The sequence below is a fragment of the Pagrus major genome, chromosome 22 (assembly GCF_040436345.1).
Source record: "Pagrus major chromosome 22, Pma_NU_1.0".
Taxonomy (NCBI): domain Eukaryota; kingdom Metazoa; phylum Chordata; class Actinopteri; order Spariformes; family Sparidae; genus Pagrus; species Pagrus major.
This window is the reverse complement of record NC_133236.1, coordinates 26,630,732-26,649,295: the sequence shown is the minus strand read 5'-3', so window position 1 is coordinate 26,649,295 and position 18,564 is coordinate 26,630,732. Positions and strand designations below refer to the sequence as shown.

The 18,564-nt window shown below is 42.5% G+C and overlaps 1 protein-coding gene across 1 annotated transcript; it reads left to right on the top strand.

Moving 5' to 3' along the window:
* Positions 1-36: 36 nt before the first annotated feature.
* Positions 37-13,989, top strand: clic5b (chloride intracellular channel 5b). The gene is made up of 6 exons (XM_073492627.1): positions 37-792; positions 9,555-9,664; positions 9,749-9,874; positions 10,519-10,625; positions 10,870-11,051; positions 12,038-13,989. The coding sequence occupies exons 1-6, from the start codon at positions 133-135 to the stop codon at positions 12,200-12,202; spliced, it is 1,350 nt and encodes a 449-aa protein (XP_073348728.1). The 5' UTR covers positions 37-132; the 3' UTR covers positions 12,203-13,989.
* Positions 13,990-18,564: the final 4,575 nt, after the last annotated feature.

Below are 18,564 nucleotides of genomic sequence, written 5' to 3'. Positions count from 1 at the left end.
CAGCCGCTCAGCCAGTCAGTCAGCCAGTCATTCAGTCAGTCAGTCAGAGGCAGGCGCACCGTGTGCCACCACTTTGACCACTCCAGCACTCCTCCTCCGCGTTAAACCCCAGCTCACCCACCGCCAGCAAACATGGACAACATCAGCGACACAGTGGAAGACAGAAGCGTGCACGAAGAGCGCAGTGATGGATCTGAGAGCCCCGACCGAGAGCCCAAATGTGAGAGCGCAGGTGAGGAGGCCAAGGAGCAGCTGGTCAGCGAGGCGCAGGTCCACGCCCCTGCCGAGGGAGAGCGCAGCTCGCCGGACTACATGGACACCAGGGACGAGGACAAACACAGCTCCTCGTCCTCTTCATCCAGCGATGATGAGGAGGTGAAAGCAGAGGAGGAGGTGAAAACAGAGGAAGAGGTGAAAGCAGAGGAAGAGGTGAAAGCAGAGGAGGAGGTGAAAGCAGAGGAAGTGGTGGAGGAAAAGGTAGAAGTGGAGCCGGAGCCGGCGGTGGAGGAGGTGGTGGAGGTGAACGGCGAGGCGCACGACGGATCCAGGCGCTCATCGTCCTCCTCGGCATCCTCCGCTTCCCCCGGAGACCCGTGCGACGACCCGCCGAGGACCCAGGAGGAGGATAACGCTGAAGATGGGATGCTGATGGCCTACACCCACCACGACACCAGCACCGACCAGGAGGAGACCGTCGACTACACCCTGAAAACTCTGGAGGATGTGACTCTGGATGAGAGCAGCGCTGCGCCGGCGGACCCCAACCAGCCTGAAGTCGCCCTCTTTGTCAAGGTAAGACAGAAGACTAACATGTCTGAAAGAGTCACATCAGATAACGCAGCTACATTTTAAAGTTTCTCTTTGGCCTCTTGAAGCCATGTTGTGTCTTTACTGTGCTGAAAACTTTGCTTTTTTCTTGTTTCTTCGGTGTCACAGTTGAATTCTCATCATGGGAAACCAACACTGCACAGAACAGACCTTAAACCCCACTTAAATAAGTGCCAACCAACTGAATATTCTGCATTTTGGGGTCTGAACATTCATTTCAACCATAGAACAACAGCAGCATTACAACATCTGGTGTGTCCTAGATTAGGTCATATATTGAGGAACACCCTCCTGAAGTGTAACGTCAAAACAATCTGTTTTTATGGATGTTGATGTTGGTGTGCCAAAAAACATGACTAATGACAACATTACCCTCCGATGATAAGATAATAATCACATAAAACAATATAGCCAGCACCGGATGATATGCCCTGGGTATTTCCCTGTCACTCCCCACAATCAGGACATGACTGACTTGACTTTGTGGATACCCTTTGTAGGTCAGTTTGAACAGATATATACATATAATATAGAACAAATGAAAAACTAAACAGGTAAATAATAGGTAAAATATGAGAAAAATATAAATCTTATCCTTGTATTTATAGCCAGAGTACACAGATGGTTTTCCGTTGAAGCCTAACTTCATGTGAATGTTATTTAAATGTAACTTTTTGACATCAGTGATTAGAAACGAAAGAAAATCAATAGCAAAGTGTTGATTTGAGGGAGAAAAGCCAGTGGAGCAGTGATCTCTTTGTCAGTGCCTTCAACCGCGGAGGCAGCCTGATGTAATAATTAACCTGTTTACTGTACGGCCATAGAAACCAGGGGTGAACTCCACGCTTGAGCAAATCTAGCTGTGTGTTTATGCTGCTGTCTCTGATAGAGCCGGTGTGTGAGGTGGAGGCTACTATCAGTACACTCAGGGGTCACTTTGCTGATTGGGCAACAGAGATTGAGAGTCAAGAGGGGGGGGGGCAGGACTGAACGAGCTCTGTTTGAGGACAACAATGGCCTTGTAACAAGTAGTGACAGTGGTAGTTTGTGCGAAATATTCAAATTGTCATGTCTTCATATTATATAAGCAAAGTCTACGGTCAGATGAAAAAGTGGGTGTTTGCAGTCAACACAGCTCAGACTCCCTCCGCAAGCTGCAACAGCCACTGGGGCTAACTATTAGCCTTTAGCTTTGCTAAATCCAAGAGTTAATTTCATGAATATGCCATTATCATAAGAACAACATACAAGGGAAAATTCTTCCTCTGGTTTAGGATATATTCGTCCTTGCAGCTGATTTTTCAACCCAGTCACCAGTAGAAATGTAGAAATGTCACAAATTTACGTTTGCCTAAGTAAAATGTTAGTTTTTTGGCTTAAAATACCTTGTTTTGTTGGCACAAACACAGCTGGAGTCATCCCGAGGTCTCGTCAGAAATATTCGGTTCAGTCGCCAACTATATGATCTGAAAATGTCCCGACATCTCATTAAAATATCCAGTGTTGTTACCATGAACACGGCTGGAAAATGTTCTGACCTCTCGTGGAAATATCCAGTTTTGTCACTACAAAATCTTTTGGAAAATGTCCCCACATATTATCAAATTTTTAAACATTTTTTTCACCATGAACACAGCTGGAGAATGTCCCGACAAGTTAAAAATATCCAGTAGTTTCATGCTTACAAATGTTGAAACATTATCTTGAACTGTGGTCTCTGGCTTGGAAGCTGTTTCACCCACGTCACCACCGTCCCCTGCACCTCCCGATATGAAAGTCAGTAATTTAATGACATTTGACATGTAAAAACTTGAACGTTTTCATGATTTGCAGAAACATTTGTTGGGATGTAGGATTTCCCTTCAATCGGAAACCAGCATGTTACCATAATTACAGTACAAAAGGTCAAAAGCACAAACGGATATACTATCATGACGCCATTATATCACAATTATGATAAATGTGGACCAGAGTTCACCATGGGAGTGATAGCACACTTGGCCTCTTCTCCTCATTCCCCTCCACCCTCTTTCCTCTCCAGCCTGTGGGTGGATTTCCCAACAGATTAATCTTCAACAGCCGCCATAAACCAAACTGCTGTAAAACCAGGGAGGAGAGTAACGAGGTGATCTGTCCATGTGGCTCCTCCCCCCCGCTGTCTGTGATAAGGCTGGAGAAAATACTATCACTAAAAACTAATTTCACAGGGAATCACTTTCTAATTGCGTCCTGTGTGATTGAGATAACACTTAGTGTACAAGATGCTGAAGCAGTCGCTGCCAAAGTTTGGACGCCGCTCCGCTCACACCTCAAAATCAAGACAATGCTTATATAGACAGGACGGTTGTGTTGTCACGTTTGACGAGTGTGTGTCGACACAAGTTATCTTCAGTTCAGACACTCCCCTCCACCTTGGCTCTGGAAAGATAGAAGGTGTCTGTTACTGTTTGATGTTGGGGTGAATGATTAGCCCGACAAGTCAGTGATTTGAGCTTCCTTTTGTCTCAAAGTCCTCAAAGTAGTAGTTTGAGATTTGGGGCATTTGGGCGCGTTCATAAATCCTATCTGAAAATGGATGTCGCTCTAAGGACGTGGCGCTCTGAATTTACAGACGGTCCAGTTTGTGGAGAAAGATTTAACAGCAATGATGTCATTTTGTTACATTTTGCTTTATACAGAATATATTTGAAATTATATTATATATATATCTATATATTTTACTATTTTCTTACATTTTAAAGACTAAACAATGATCAATTGACCCAAAAAACAAGTGACAGATTAATTGACATCGAAAATAATCATAAGTCGCTGCACTATATTGCTTTAATAATCATAAAATCAGCTAAATTAAGTGTCTTCTCAGGTATTTACCTATAAAAGACGCTACAAACTATGAAGAGCTTCTCTGAAATGCATTGAAATGCAGTTGTACCCATGTGGAACGACTGAAGCCAAATGTGATTGTAGTTGAAAGAGTAATGAACGAGATCTCTGGGCTCATTATCATGTATTGTTTTTCATCATGCGGGTGCCGTGAAGCCCACTGAGACTCCAACCTTGATTAAGGCTTATACAAAAATATCCACCGAAAACCTAAAATAACACACTCAACATCCCACGAACACTGATAATGAACTGCTTCAGCGATTGGCCCAGTAATTGGTTTGTGCCGCATGTTGGTATGTCAGCCAGGAGAGGGGGCTGCTCTATAAATAGAAACCGTTTAAAAAATTTGCTCCAGCCACCTCATGTCTCTCTATTATTATGCTCTCATCTGACTTTCAAATGCACGAATGATGACATATCTTTTTCTTCTTCATCTGTCAGAAATGTGCTCATTTAAATGAAAAAAAACAAAACAGTGAGCGCCTGTCAATTTCTGATAAAGATTTTTTGCAGTCAGACCTGCTTTTTATTTTTGTTGCCCTACATAGACGTCCTTTTTTTTTCCGTCAACGAACGCCAACTCCTGCCTCAAAAACCAAAGCCAAGCATGAATAATTGATTGAGGAATCCTCTGCAGGTCCGCTACTGGCGATCAAATATAACCTGCGAGTCAAAAACACGTGAGCGTTAAATATGAATGCTGCGTACAAAAAGTGACACATGCTATGGAGGCGGGATATTTGGGGATTCAACTCAAAAGTATTGATATTTTTAAATAGTTTGTGAGGTTTCTGGAAAAAAACCTCTTCAACCTGATCTCACCTCAAGAAGCAACGAGCAGAGTAGAGTAAGAAAGTGATGTGACCAGTTTAGGAGCCGTGACACAGATGAGAGAGGAGGTGGTGTGTGTGTGTGTGTGTGTGTGTGTGTGTGTGTGTGTGTGTGTGTGTGTGTGTGTGTGTGTGTGTGTGTGTGTGGGGAGTTTGGTTGCAGCGGTGGGAAGAGAGGGATGGGGCTCCACCCCCTGGTCTACTAGACTGACACCTGTTTTCCACTTTGTGTCAGTGAGAGCTTGCTCTGCTCTCCATCTGCGTCCAAATCAGAGCGTGGGGCTCTCTACCTGCCACCTGGACCGGCTCTCAGCCTCACAAACAAGGACACAAACAAGCCTGAAAAAGGTGGTGGAGATCTTGACTCAGGGACTAGGAAACAACTCCTTAAGTTGCCAGGGATCATTTTGAGCGGAGAGAGGATAATCTCTGTCTTTTTTCTCCACCTTTTTTCTGGAGGATGTAGACCCTCTAAGGATAAGGAAAGGACTTTAGCTTATAAAAAAAGCGACTTAAGAATCAAGGTGACAGCCAGAACAAGGCATCATGTCCACTAACGGTCAAGACAGAGACCCTGATATCGAACTTTTTGTCAAGGTAAGACAGAGACTTAGCTGTGGTTACAGTATTTTCAAAAGTTTTTTAAGAGAGAGTAGATGAGAGGGATTTTCAGCATAGCACCGCTCATGGAGCTCATGTAACTCAATAGCAGAGGTAGAGTTGCACTGGCACACTGCTCTCTATGCTGACCCAGGATTGTTGTGACAGTGATACTGAAGCTGCCTGTTGATGGTGGGAAGCTGCTGAGGTACCATTAGCCCATTAAAAGCAGACTGTTTTTTTTTTTGAAGGGAAAACTGCATTGTGTTATTGAACTAAGATGCTAATTTTAGATTTGGTGGGCTGATTCTCTTCACTCACAGTCCATTAAATCTGTTCTTTTATATTCCTCATGGCATTATTTTAGCGCACGGATCAAAAGATGCTCCAGATAATCACCAAAAATGGAGCAAAAAATGATCAAAGTACCAGTTGGAAGTGCCACCTTCAGTAGACACAGCAGTGTTGTTTTGTTCTGCACGACTACATGCACTCGAGGCCCAGTGGGAAATGTTAGAGGCAGATGAATCTACCTGAGGCAGGTGGAAAGGTTCATCGCTGCCTGGATGCACTGACCCAATTAGCCGGTCCACCTCTTGGGAAACGGGTCAGCTAGGTAACCGAAAGTTCACTTACACTCGGTCGGCTCGAGTCAAGCATGATCATTCACGAAGTTCTGCTGTTGTTGCAGCTCAATGAAACTCTCATTTTTTTGGCCTATTTTATGTAAGGTGTTTTCAGGGCCGATCCAGTCTGATGCACAAACCTCATCTTTTCTTGGTTTCCATAGCTGCAGCCCCAATATTTGTTCCCTCCTGCTACCACACTGAGGTGTGACCTAGATGGACAGAGAACTATGCTGCTGCATCAGCCCTGCACAAGATTTAGACTTTCACTGATCTGTTCAACATATGATGACGACACAATATATTCTGGTTAATGTAGCGTTTTGTTTAATGTAGCAGCTGAGCTCTTTGAGAGGATCAATACATCGTAGGAAAGTGTGTAGCAGCATGACAACAGGCTCCATCAGTTCACATCAGTAACCCAAAGATCAGATTCAGATTTTTGATGAAATCATAACGATTGGTCTCCACATGGTCATTAAAGGGACTTTCCTGCAGTTTTACACATTAAGATCAATAGATCCTACACAGCCTGATATGTGATGTCTTCTGTGGCACTAGAGGTTATCGGGATAACCTTAGCTATGGGAGGGTACGAACATGGATGCGGACTTCTAAACATGTGTGTGTTTATATTGAAAATAAAAAAAGATTGGTTGCATTATGGGATTCAACATTTTTGGGGCTTGACCATTCGTTGAGAATAAAAGCGTGGATATCTCTGGTGAAGACCATTCTTATTTTACTCGCTCTCACTGTTGAACCCTCCGAACACTTCTATTACTCCTGTCAAGCAACCCCCAACGAGATCATGCTCAGACTTCTTGAGCGGAGCTGCCGGAGGATGCAAAATGAATTTCAGAGTAAACTGACAATTAAGCTGTATCACATCGAATCGTATTGTATTGTATTGTATCGTAATATATCATATTGTAATATATTGTATCCTAATATATCGTATTGTAACTGCTAGTGCAAAGCAATATGACGGCGCTTTCTATTAGAATATGGAAAGATGCATTTTCACTAAGGCTGGACAATATGGCCTAAAAATAATATCACTACAATTTTTAGGCTTTAATTGCGATACAAGATATAAATCTGAATATTTACTCTCAAATCTTTTTAAAAGTACTTTATTAAAATGCTAGCACTGGGCGATAAAATCACCTCAATATCGATATTGTCACAATATTCAATTATATATCAACACAATGAGATTTTTGATAATTAACCATCAGTAATGTTGATGTAATGCAGCCATTTAAGCCAGGAACACTTATGCCGTATCATAATTTAACAAAATCAAAAATCTAAGACGATATCTAGTCGCATATCACGATAACAATATAATATCGATATATTAACCTAGAAACACAGGAAACATAAAAACATGTGGACTTGTCTTGTTTGCACTGCCTTGGTAATGATACATTGTCATTTATTCTCATTTAAATGTGTAATAAGACAAACCAAAAACACCTTAACACAAGTTATAGTACAGTATAGATATATGTGATGGCTCATGTGAAGTAACATTGCCTCCGGTGGACTCATCCCCAGATCACTCAGCGGCTCCATGCGCTCACGTTCCTTGTGCCGACAGGCCCTGGTTGTGTGTGACAGCTTTTGTCCTCCTATGTTCTAGATGTTGATTGGCCATTATCAGCTGGCTGTGTATTGTGTTACCGCCGTGCCGCTGAGCCCAGCCATAACAATGCACGGACAGAAGCATCACATGCGCTCAGGCAGCATGACAGCACTGAGCATCAATGGCTGGCGTACATACAGTTGGCTCAGCTACTTTTTAGACTGACAGCTCTGTTTTCTGGTCTTTGCTAGGAGCAGCGCTGTGCTGTCGGGCACACGTACTCAATGTTTTTCACTTCAGTGTAGTATCTTTTATTTGTGAGGTGATCGCTGGTGCTGCATTCGAGTAAATTATTGAATATTATTTGTGATAGTAGCCTTCTTGAAGATTGTGTTAGAAAAATTGCACATACTGCCATTTAATCCACTTGTGTCTTGATTAAATTAAGTTTAATTCCCAGATTCTTATGTAATAAATGAAGGGAACTATCTCCACTGTCAAATCTCTGCTCAGCCTGCTGACCCTGAGGTCACTGCACTCATTTTTGCTGTGTTGTAGACCTCTGTGTGTGTGTGTGTGTGTGTGTGTGTGTGTGTCTGCAGGCCGCTGCACTCTGTGCTCTGTTGGCCAGTGAACCAGCTGATGGAATCACTATGTATAATTCAGCTGGTGCCGGCGGCTCAGGTGTCACTGCTGATGCTCTGCTGTGTGTCCATACGTGCCGACACATGAGCTCACAGCATGTACATAAGAATATGATGGAGAGGAAGTGATGAGTGTCTGCAGGGAGGAAAACTTGTTGTTCTGTGCAGAAAGCAGTTAAGGGACTCATTTTAAAACCATTCGGATAAATGCAAAGCTGTAAGGCACAAAGCTCTGTAGACTGTGCTGCTTTAATCTGCCCCCAGACTGTACTTTTGCTTTGACTCTGTCCTTATCATAAATTTCTATCAGGGATTTAAGGGCCGACGTGTTTATGTGAGTTTGCGTAGTGTTTACATTTATACAACTCATGACGCTTCTCTCCACAACCTAACCGGTCAAATAAAAGTCAGAGATAACAGTCGGCTAAATCCAACAAGTATTTAATTTATAGAAGCAAGGTTGCCAGGCTGTCCGAGAGACAACCTTGCGACCGCAGATTTTCCCAACCGCAGAAAGCCGGTGTAGCAAGAGAGGGGGAATGTCCCTCCTCTTGAAGGTTTGAGTTCAAGCTCCCCGTGCTCCGGAGCAGGACATTTAATCCCTGCTAGTGTCGTGGGCAGGAGCACAACCTGTACTCTGACCTTTCTGACGAGGTATCTGAGGGATTACAGAGAGGAAGACGGTATTGCAAGATAAGAACACAAAAAGAAAAAGCTTGTTAAACCAAAGTCTCTCAGGTTTAAGACTTTGTAGGTTTGTGAAAGTGCTGATGCTCATTTTTTTTGTTCAGATGATGTCAGTGTTGTAAAAAGATATCCTGTTAAATTATTATTTTGGTAAAAGTGAAAGTCACCCATATGAATAACTCAAAACTTTAAGCATCTGATATTAAATGTACGTGCATGTATAATGTATATACTTTAAACTATATTATGACTATTATCCTCCTTGTCAGATCTGATGTTCAGCATTTTTTTGCCTAATTATATAAAATCTTGATCCGTGCATTAGTCCCTGAGAAATTAATGAAAAGGGCTAAGAGCGGTCTATCTCGCAATGTTAAAGAAAGTGAGGAAAAATTCCTTGATATGTCCCTTAGTTTGCATCAGCACCAAAAGTTAACAAGGTCTTTTCTGGGCCCAGAACCATCCATGGAAATCTGTTCGGCCAGACAACAAGCAAACAAACTGACATGGGTGAAAATACAACCTCCTTGGTGGAGGTAATAATTTTATCTAAGATTGGGCTGCTTTGGCTCTGATGCAGCATGCATCTGCAAAGAAACTAGTGACTAAAGTTAGTTAAGAATTCAATATTTGCCTCTAAAATGTATTCAACAATTTGTAGCAATGTTTTTATCACTTTTTTATTGTTCATATGTGAGCAGATTGTAATGTCAATTAATTAATCACCTGGCAGCTCTACTAATGTCAAAAATGTTTAGACTCAACTCTCTGGTCATTTCTCGTCAATTCACTGTATGTATATTTTTTTTATATTTCCACTATATGTCACATTTCACCACTCTGACTTGTTTTCTTGCAGGCGGGCAACGATGGAGAAAGCATCGGCAACTGTCCCTTCTCTCAGCGTCTCTTCATGATCCTCTGGCTTAAAGGAGTGGTGTTCAACGTCACCACCGTCGACCTCAAAAGGTAAGGACACAGGAAGCCACCAGCACACAAACACACTTATGCACTTACCCTTATTTTCCTCCTGACACACTGCTTCCTCTACAGAAAGCCGGCAGATCTGCACAACCTGGCCCCGGGGACACACCCTCCTTTCCTGACCTTCAACGGAGAGGTCAAGACCGATATCAACAAGATCGAGGAGTTCCTGGAGGAAACGCTCAGCCCTCCAAAGTAATTCAACTGGAAGGTTTCACAACACGTAGTTTACAGTATCAGATTATATCGCTGACTATACACACACGCTGCGTTTCGCTGGATTTATTTCACTTCGGGAGCGCTGTTGAAAGGGCAGGAAACATTTAAGTCCAATAAAAGTAAACATGTGCTATTAGACGACTGATGTGAACTGATATAACTGTTTGTTCTTTATGGCTGTTGTAAATCTTTTGTGAATGAGTATATATGCGTGTCTCAGATTTGATACGTGAAAACAAAAACCTGAACTATATCTGCTCTATTAGCTGCTCTACATCAGCCACGGTGTAACTTTAGAAAAATCAAGACAGGTTTATTGTTTTTTGTTATTGTTATTACCAAAATAATGAAAAAAAAAAAGACCTGGTGTGCGAGCGGTTGCAGAGAAAAACCGTCAGATTAACTAAATCTTTCTTTTATTGCCTGCAAAGTTTTTTTTTACGTTTTAAATGGACCTTAGTGTGAGAGAGCTCGAGGGGCGGGCGGCCAAGCTCGGTGTGTGAATGTGTAACATGTTTTCAGTCTGAGCTGAGCTCCAGGTCCAGGTGTTAATGCTATCCAGATGCTTTGGTCTGACTTGCGTCTCCTTGCCTCCGTCTGTCCCCTCTCCGTCTGCTCAGGTATCCCAGACTGGCCGCCAAGCAGAGAGAGTCGAACACAGCTGGAAATGACATCTTCGCCAAGTTCTCAGCCTACATCAAGAACACCAAACCAGAGGCCAACGCCGGTGGGCCGCTCATTTTGTGCCATTTAAACTCACAGACACACACATACACACACAACAGAACAAGCTGAATAAAGCATATGAGAGCCATTATTATGTTCCTCCACTAGGTAGTAGCAGAGTCCAGTATTTGAGTCTTACTTTGACTCATATATTCTGCTGTGCTGCCACCTAGTGAAGTTTTTCCCTCACAGGTTATGTCACTTCTCAATCTCAACATACTTACATCCATACCTTGTGTGTTAAGTTCTAGAGAAGGGTTTGACCCGGGCCCTGAAGAAGCTGGACGACTACCTGAACAGCACCCTGCCGGATGAGATCGACGCAGACAGCATGGAGGAGGAGAAGGGCTCCAACCGAAGCTTCCTCGATGGAAACGAGCTCACTCTCGCAGACTGCAACCTGCTGCCTAAACTGCACATAGTCAAGGTAAAGAGGGAAATGTTCATTAACGTTCGAGGAAAAGTTCAGCCAAAAATAAAACATTCAGTCATTATCTCCTCATAACATGCTGATGGAAAGTCAGGGGAAGTTTTGTAGTCCACAAAACATTTCTGGAGCTTCACAGCAAAACAGCGTTGCAGCATTCTCCTAAACAACTGAAGTAGATGGGGACTTAAAATGTAAAATAATAGCTGCAAAAAAAATTGATTTGAAAAGATGTTATTTACACCCTCAATGCATGGTTTAGCTTGTGCACTCACTTCAGATGGAGTGCTTGCTAACACTTTAAGCTTAGCAGCTACAGTGAAGCCTAACCCTGGCTTTAAAAAAGGGTGTATATAACTTTAATATGAATAAATAAATAACATTTTTTTACAATTTTTCCTTTTTCATTTTAACATATGCAGCATAGAAATCATCCAGGGGGTTGTGATTTGTTCTTACATTACTTTCTTAAAGGTGCACTATGTAGTTTCTGGAATAAAAACTCTTAAAGTTAGTATTTACAATATTAATAAGGCCAAAATACAAACTCAAAAATGCTTATTTGATGTTTTTCCACATAAAAAAAACAGTCGTCCAGGGAAATAAGGTCCCTAGAACAGTGTTTGAGGCTAGAAAGGCGGCTTCAGAAGGGTCAAGCAAAGTTAAACAGGATGAAATTGTATTTGGACATTTTGTTAATTCGGTTTATTCAGTCATGAAAGTCAACCGCTGAAGGATTTTCTCTGTTTTCTTTCCTAAAACCACAAAGTGCACCTTTAACTGAAAAAAAGCAGTAACTGAAGCAAATTGAATGAAATCAGGCTACAAAAATGTAAACTCTGAACACCCGTATCAAAATTCCCCCTGGGATGCACTGAATGTAACAAACATTTGATCCACCAAAGGTTGGATTTGAAATGTCTGACAGGATAAATCAAGTTTGTCTTCAGCTCACGTCGACGTCACGGCTCTGCCTTCTCTCCCAGGTCGTCGCCAAGAAGTACCGCAACTACGACATCCCCTCCGACATGACGGGCGTGTGGCGGTACCTGCAGAACGCCTACACGCGTGACGAGTTCACCAACACCTGCGCCGCCGACTCCGAGATCGAGACGGCCTACAAAGACGTGGCGAGGAGACTGGCCAAGTAAACTCGCCAACCGACCCCGAGCTCAAACAAAATAAACCAGTAACACAAAAAAAAACATCACTTTTAAAACATACATGTGACTGTCCTGATGAGTCTTCTTCGGTGGCATTTTTTCAAGAAAACCTGAAGTTTTTGTCTTTCATAGTAAACAGGTCAGATGTTGCAGATGTCTGCGTGTTAGGTCCACACTGCTTCACAGCTCCAGATGTGATGGATTTCAGAGATTCAGCACATCGTGTTCATGGTGTCGCAATTACAGAAACAGACACGGCTGAAGAGAAGTGGAGCGGGCGATAAATCAAGCACATTTAACTGAATTCACAGGTTTTAAAACTACATTCAGATTTTTGCCGCTGTGAAACTTAAACATGATTGTGTCTGTCTGTATTTATTCCTCATCACACAAAGCTCTCTTTCATACGTTCTCCACCGGTCCGCAACGGCCAAACATTTTACTAGCTGCTGATGTCAGGGTCGTTCACTTTATTTATTCTTAAGCCCACAGAAGTCTGGTCCAGCTCCAGTGTTTATGATCAAGCTTTGGCTCCTGGGGAGACACCTTGATTCATCTGTGATTGATGATGGATGCTAATTGTTTGCTGAATATGACTGTTGATTCATTTTTTTGATTGTCATTCATTAACTTGTAGGTGTTGCTGTAGTTGTTTTTGTTTCCTTGAGCTTAAACACATCTTGAAATTCACTCCTGCTTCTGAAAGATTGATTTGTAGAGAGATTGATTTTTAATGAACACATGCTCGACGATGGGCGGGATCGATAGCTCAGAACAAAGCCTGTATCTGAATTGTTTGTATGCCTGAATCTGTTTTGAAGTTCTAACATTTAAAATCTGATATAAAGCCGCTTTTTAAAGGTGCGTTATGGAAGAAACTTTGTTTAAAACATCCAAAAAGTAACTAATTATCAACAGAATGTGATGAAACAGCAGTTTTGACATTATAACAAAAATGTCTTTGTGTTTTGTTGCAGAGATATCTACTAAAGTTAGCATGCTAACCAGCTAGCCCCAGCCTGTGCTTTCTCAGAGAACCACTCTGAGCTCCCATTCTGGACCACTACTAGCTGCACGGCTGACTGAGCTAACTGGCTAACAGCATCTACAGTCAGCAGCAGTTAGTGGTTACTCTGGTGATACGCTGCCCCCCTGTTTGTATGAATTCTTACATATTGCACCTTTAATATATGAAAAATCTTCACGTGCCTTTATTTGGTAGAATCAAAAAAAAAAAAAAATCCACGCCAATGTCACCCGCAGACGCATTCTGAAAAGTGTATTGCAGCCGGAGCTGAGACATTTGTTCTGCCTCTGGCTATTAGCGTTCAGTCCAGGTATTGATTTTGTCTTAAGTTACACATGATATTATGAATGGAGAGAGTATTTATTTAGCAGCCCCAATCAGGCCTGATTAGGCAGAGCCATTAGTGCTGCGATGAAAAGCGTCTTCCAGGCCAGGTCCACAATGGTCAGGAGCCCTGCCCTCCAGCCTCCTTCATCAAAGAGACATTTCCTCCGCTACGAGGAGTCTCTCAACATCCGCAGCCTAAAGTTCAAGTTCAAAAGTTTCATTGTCCGCGCAGAGGAGGATGGAAATTCGTCTTGGGGCTTATCGTCTTTGGCTTGTTGTCAGGCTGCAACTATAGCGAGACTTCCTCGAAGAACCATAAGGCTCTTGTGTGGTTTGGACAAACATATGATATGAAATTGGAGCATGATGACTGAGAGCCATGCTCATTGCGAAGCTCTACAAATAAAATTATATTTTCACAGATCTGCGTCTGCCTTTTCTTTTCTTTTTCGAGCGAGGTGATCAATCAACAATGATACTTGAAGGCGAGGGGTAGCAGAAAAGGTGCTGGTTTTTAGCCTCGCATCCTGGTTCCTGAAAAGGGTTAAGTGTGCCTGACTGAGTTGATCAAATCCAGTGGTGCAGGTCTGTTTCTCCATCTCTTACAGAGAGAAAGAAGGAGAGAGAGGGAGAGAGAGTGATGACCGTTGACAGGCTTAAATAGAGGCTTCCATGCCAGGGATCAAACGCCATCCCTCTTCTCCACTCTCTCATTAAGACGGAAAACCCGAGCGCCGCCATCCGATCTGTCTCCATTTTTCCTCAAAGGAGTCTAACTTGAAAGATCTGCGCCTGTCGGATTTACAATGGTGGGCGAGTGGTGTTTACTGAGACGCGGCCTTGCCAGAAACAACAGTCAAAGAAAATAAATGGAGCCTGCCTAGTGTTTCCACAGGAGTAAGGAAATATGGAGCGAGACTTGTGCCTTGCTGTTTGGTAATTAGTACCTAAACATCCCTGTCCTTGGATCCCATCGCTCACATCCAACATTTCTGCAAGCTGGATAATATACAGTGGAGCATTAACGTCAAACACGTCTGGTCATGGGGCCTGGCACGCCACATTAATCTGTTATTACACTCCCAGTGGATCTACCAGTCGCTGGCCTTGGCTTGGCCACCATAGTGTAGCGCGAGAGTCCATATAGGCTGACAGGGACTCACACACACAGCGCACTTCTGTAGCCAGGGTTAGTAAACCTTTTCAGCTCAGGCATAAATTGTCTAAATTGAGTCTTGCTTTGAGACCTGAGCTGATTAAAACAAACTGGTGCGTTTGACGTGTGAGGACCCACCAGAAACAGACCTGTGATCCAATTAAGGGCCAGACCCATAGTTTAAGAAATACTGCCATGCAGACCTCAATGTTCCTTTAGCTGCTGCTTGCCATAGATATTGTACCCATGAGACAGACGCATATGTTTCAGCCCGAGGTGAAGTTTGCTTTTAACTCATACTGTCTCGTTATTTTAGTAGAAACCTCTTATCCAGGTCCTTTAGCTGCGATAGCCGCAGAAAAAGGGCTTCATTCGGTGTGTAATCTCAAACGCCTGATTTTTTCACAATCCAAACAAAGATGGTAGCCAGAAATATATGTCCTCAATTTGTACAACATGAACAAAACTTAAAATATTCTTTGAGAACTGGGGAAATACCCTCAGGAAGAGCAGAAAGTTTTGTTAAAATACCTCCTGTGTTCCTTTTGGATCAAGTAGCTTTGTGACTTGAATGTAATGTTAAAGAGGTCATGTTATGCTTTTTGGGTTTTTGCCTTTCCTTTATTGTGTAATGTAGCGTTTTTGTGCATGTAAAAGGTCTGTGAAGTGAAAAAGCCCAGAGTCCAAACCAGAGGGAGTTATTCTCTCCCACAGAAAACGCTGCCCCTGCACTGCCTGAAGCCTGGTTCAGAATCGAGCCTTTACTTCCGTAACTTATGTGTGTCACTATGTAACAGGCTTTATATAAATATATAAATATATATATTTATATATTTATTATAAAATATATACAGTCAGTCAGCAGACATACAGCTGTTACTGCTGTAGTGGTGTTATTTTAGATCACACTACCTTGCTCGGCATGACCCGCCCCACTCTGCCTCTGATTGGCTACATCCTGCCCGTTAAGTAAAGCGCATGTGCAACTCTTACCAAAGATTGAACAGAGGCGAGATGTCTCACTCTGTGGCTAAAACGGAGCGTTCAAGACACAGTGTGAAAAGGGATGCTGCAGCGATGCACCGTATGAGAACAATAATGTGTTTTTTGAATATTAAAGTATATAAACCTATTCTACAAGGACCCCCAAATAAAAGTATGATCCTGAAAATTAGCATAATATGACCTCTTTAATACATAAATAATATGTATTAAAGATGTATAGCCATTATTATTTTTTTTTTAATTATACATGTAAATTGCTACAAATTGTCACTTAGCGCCCCTTTATGTGCCTGACACACGCAAAATTTTCAGGTTTACTTCTTGGTTATGCTCACTGAACCTAAAAAAGAAGAAACAGTCATTACATCACAGAGTTTCGCTTTGGTGCCAGCGTATTGAAGTCTATGGGAGATGCATAGAGAAACACTAAAACACATCACGTCTATGTCATATGACTTCTGATGAAGAAATGGCAACACAAACTGAAAGAAAGTCTGATCGGCGATGTTTGGTCGGACCGGCCCTGTTCAGTCACGACATTATAAGCCCTGTCGATCATTTGGAAAAAACAGAGGTTAAAAACTATGAAAAGTAAAAAGTAGGAAGTCATAGCTTGCTTGAGTAAAACTAAAGATATTGTGTTAAAATATTACTTTGGTAAAAGTCAACCCAAAAGTCTTAAAATATCTGATATTAAATTTTAAGTATCAAAAGTAGTTTGATGCCAATACATAAGTATCAAAATTACAAAGTAAATACAATATATTTTTACATGTGTATAGGCCTACTGTATACTGTGGGTCAGCTGATTATTGGCCTGAATAATTATTATGATATCATTTTGTGCATTTTCTTGATTATTGGAATCAGTGGTGTTTTTAATTTAAATTAAATTAAATTAAAACTTAAATTAAATTGATTTAAAAATGCACTACTTTGGCTCTGATACTAGTAAAGGAAGTTATCAAATAAAAGTAGTGGAGTGAAAAGGTGCCTCTGAAGATTTGTGGAGTGGAAGTAAAGTGAGTAAGCAGCAGAAAATGGAAATACTTAAAAGTAAAGTGCACGTATCTCAAAATTGTAGCCTGCTTCAGTGCAGCACTTGAGTGAATGTGAATGCAGGCCCACAAAAACAAATGTTAAAGCTCACTGTAAAAAGGGGAATAAAGCAGAGTGATCACTCAGGTTTGAGTCGGAGGTGATGTCACTGCATAGCAGACAGGAAGCAAACAGACGTGCAGTTAACTTAAAGCAAGTTTACACCCTCCAATCACCATTTGCTGTCATTCCTGTCGTTGGGTAATGACCGACATGTGACATCAACACCGTCCAACTGAGAAGGTGACAGCTGAGGTTCAACAGGCCTGAGAGGGAAGTGTCTAATCAGAGCCGGGCCGACATCGACAGAAACCATGTCATAACAGGAGATCATGTTCAAACGAGGAGACAGAGCTGTGGAAGACGAGTCCTCATCTCTTCCACTCGGAGACAGAAAGCATCTTAGAGAGTATCAAATTCTCAGCAGGTCCCCCAGCCCTCCTCCACTCGCCTGCCCATGGAGGTTTGAGTGACTTGTGGTGAAGCTTGATGGGGATTATTGATCTGCCTGGCGCGCGCCTGCGGTTTCGGCGTAAGACTGACGACCTCACCAGAGAGAGTTCTTGGCACTCACCGGGCCCTGTCTTAGATCAGTGGTAGAGCCGTGTGGAGGCTGGGACAGGCCTGTCCTGGCCTTCGAGTGTGGACTGTCTGAGCTTGGAGCCAGGTGATCAAGACATTTTTCTGTGTATTTAAATAATCAGGACCAAATTTAGGCAGAAGATAACAATAAACATATCTGATTGGCTTTTTTGGAGAGGAGTAGTTGAAATGAGTAACCATGTCTGCAGACAGCAGAGCCTGAGGGTATTTAGGCTCTTGGATTTACTGGTTTGGGTTTCTGTTCCAGTTGTGGACCACATGAAATAATCCATGGTCACTGGAGAAGGATGTGGACACCGTGCTAATTATGTGAGATGATGATGTCAGGTATTGATACCTACTAGTGAGCCAGAACTTTTCCCTTCTACGCCGTGTTCCAATGTATATAACCACACTGTGGTGACCACACTCGCTATACGACCACACTCACATCCACATGTCGGACATGTCTGGATCCTCAGCAGCCCTCACACATCCGCACTGTCAGCCGGGCGCTCACTTTATCATTCATAGTTGTAAATCATCGCTTCGCCTGCAGGAAACACGCAGCATTTTATTTTCCAGTCATAAACCATAAAACCTGCCTCTAACACGAGTTATGATCCTCAGAGACCGAGAGGATGAATGTCTAAAGCAGAACCAGACACGATGGCGGGCATCCTTCATCCCCCTTTTTTTTTTTTTTCGCCTGGCATGCCCATGTGGCTATGGTCGCGTGGTGGATTTTCCAAAAAGCCCCGACATGATCCAAATGTCACCAGGGTTGTTTGTCATTCAGCCGTGAACTGGATCTCTGTGACTGCTCTGAATTACCAGTCCATTAGTTCTCAATTAACACTCGCCTGATAAAGTTTTAACAGTCCTTCATCTGACAGGAAGAACACATAGGGCTCCTTCATGCCTGGTTTCAGCCAAAGATGGGGCCCCTGCCCAAATTTTTGAAATTTTATTGCCTGGCTGAAACCTATGGAAAAAGGCCTGTTTTGCATGAATATTTGGCTGAGAGCGGACGTTTATCCTGTCTTATGTTCTGTACACTCAGTCGCGCTGCAACAGTTTGCCATTTTTTGACAGTTGAGATCCAGTGTATAATTTGAAACACTGACATGAAGCGGAGGCCTTGGACAAAGAAGC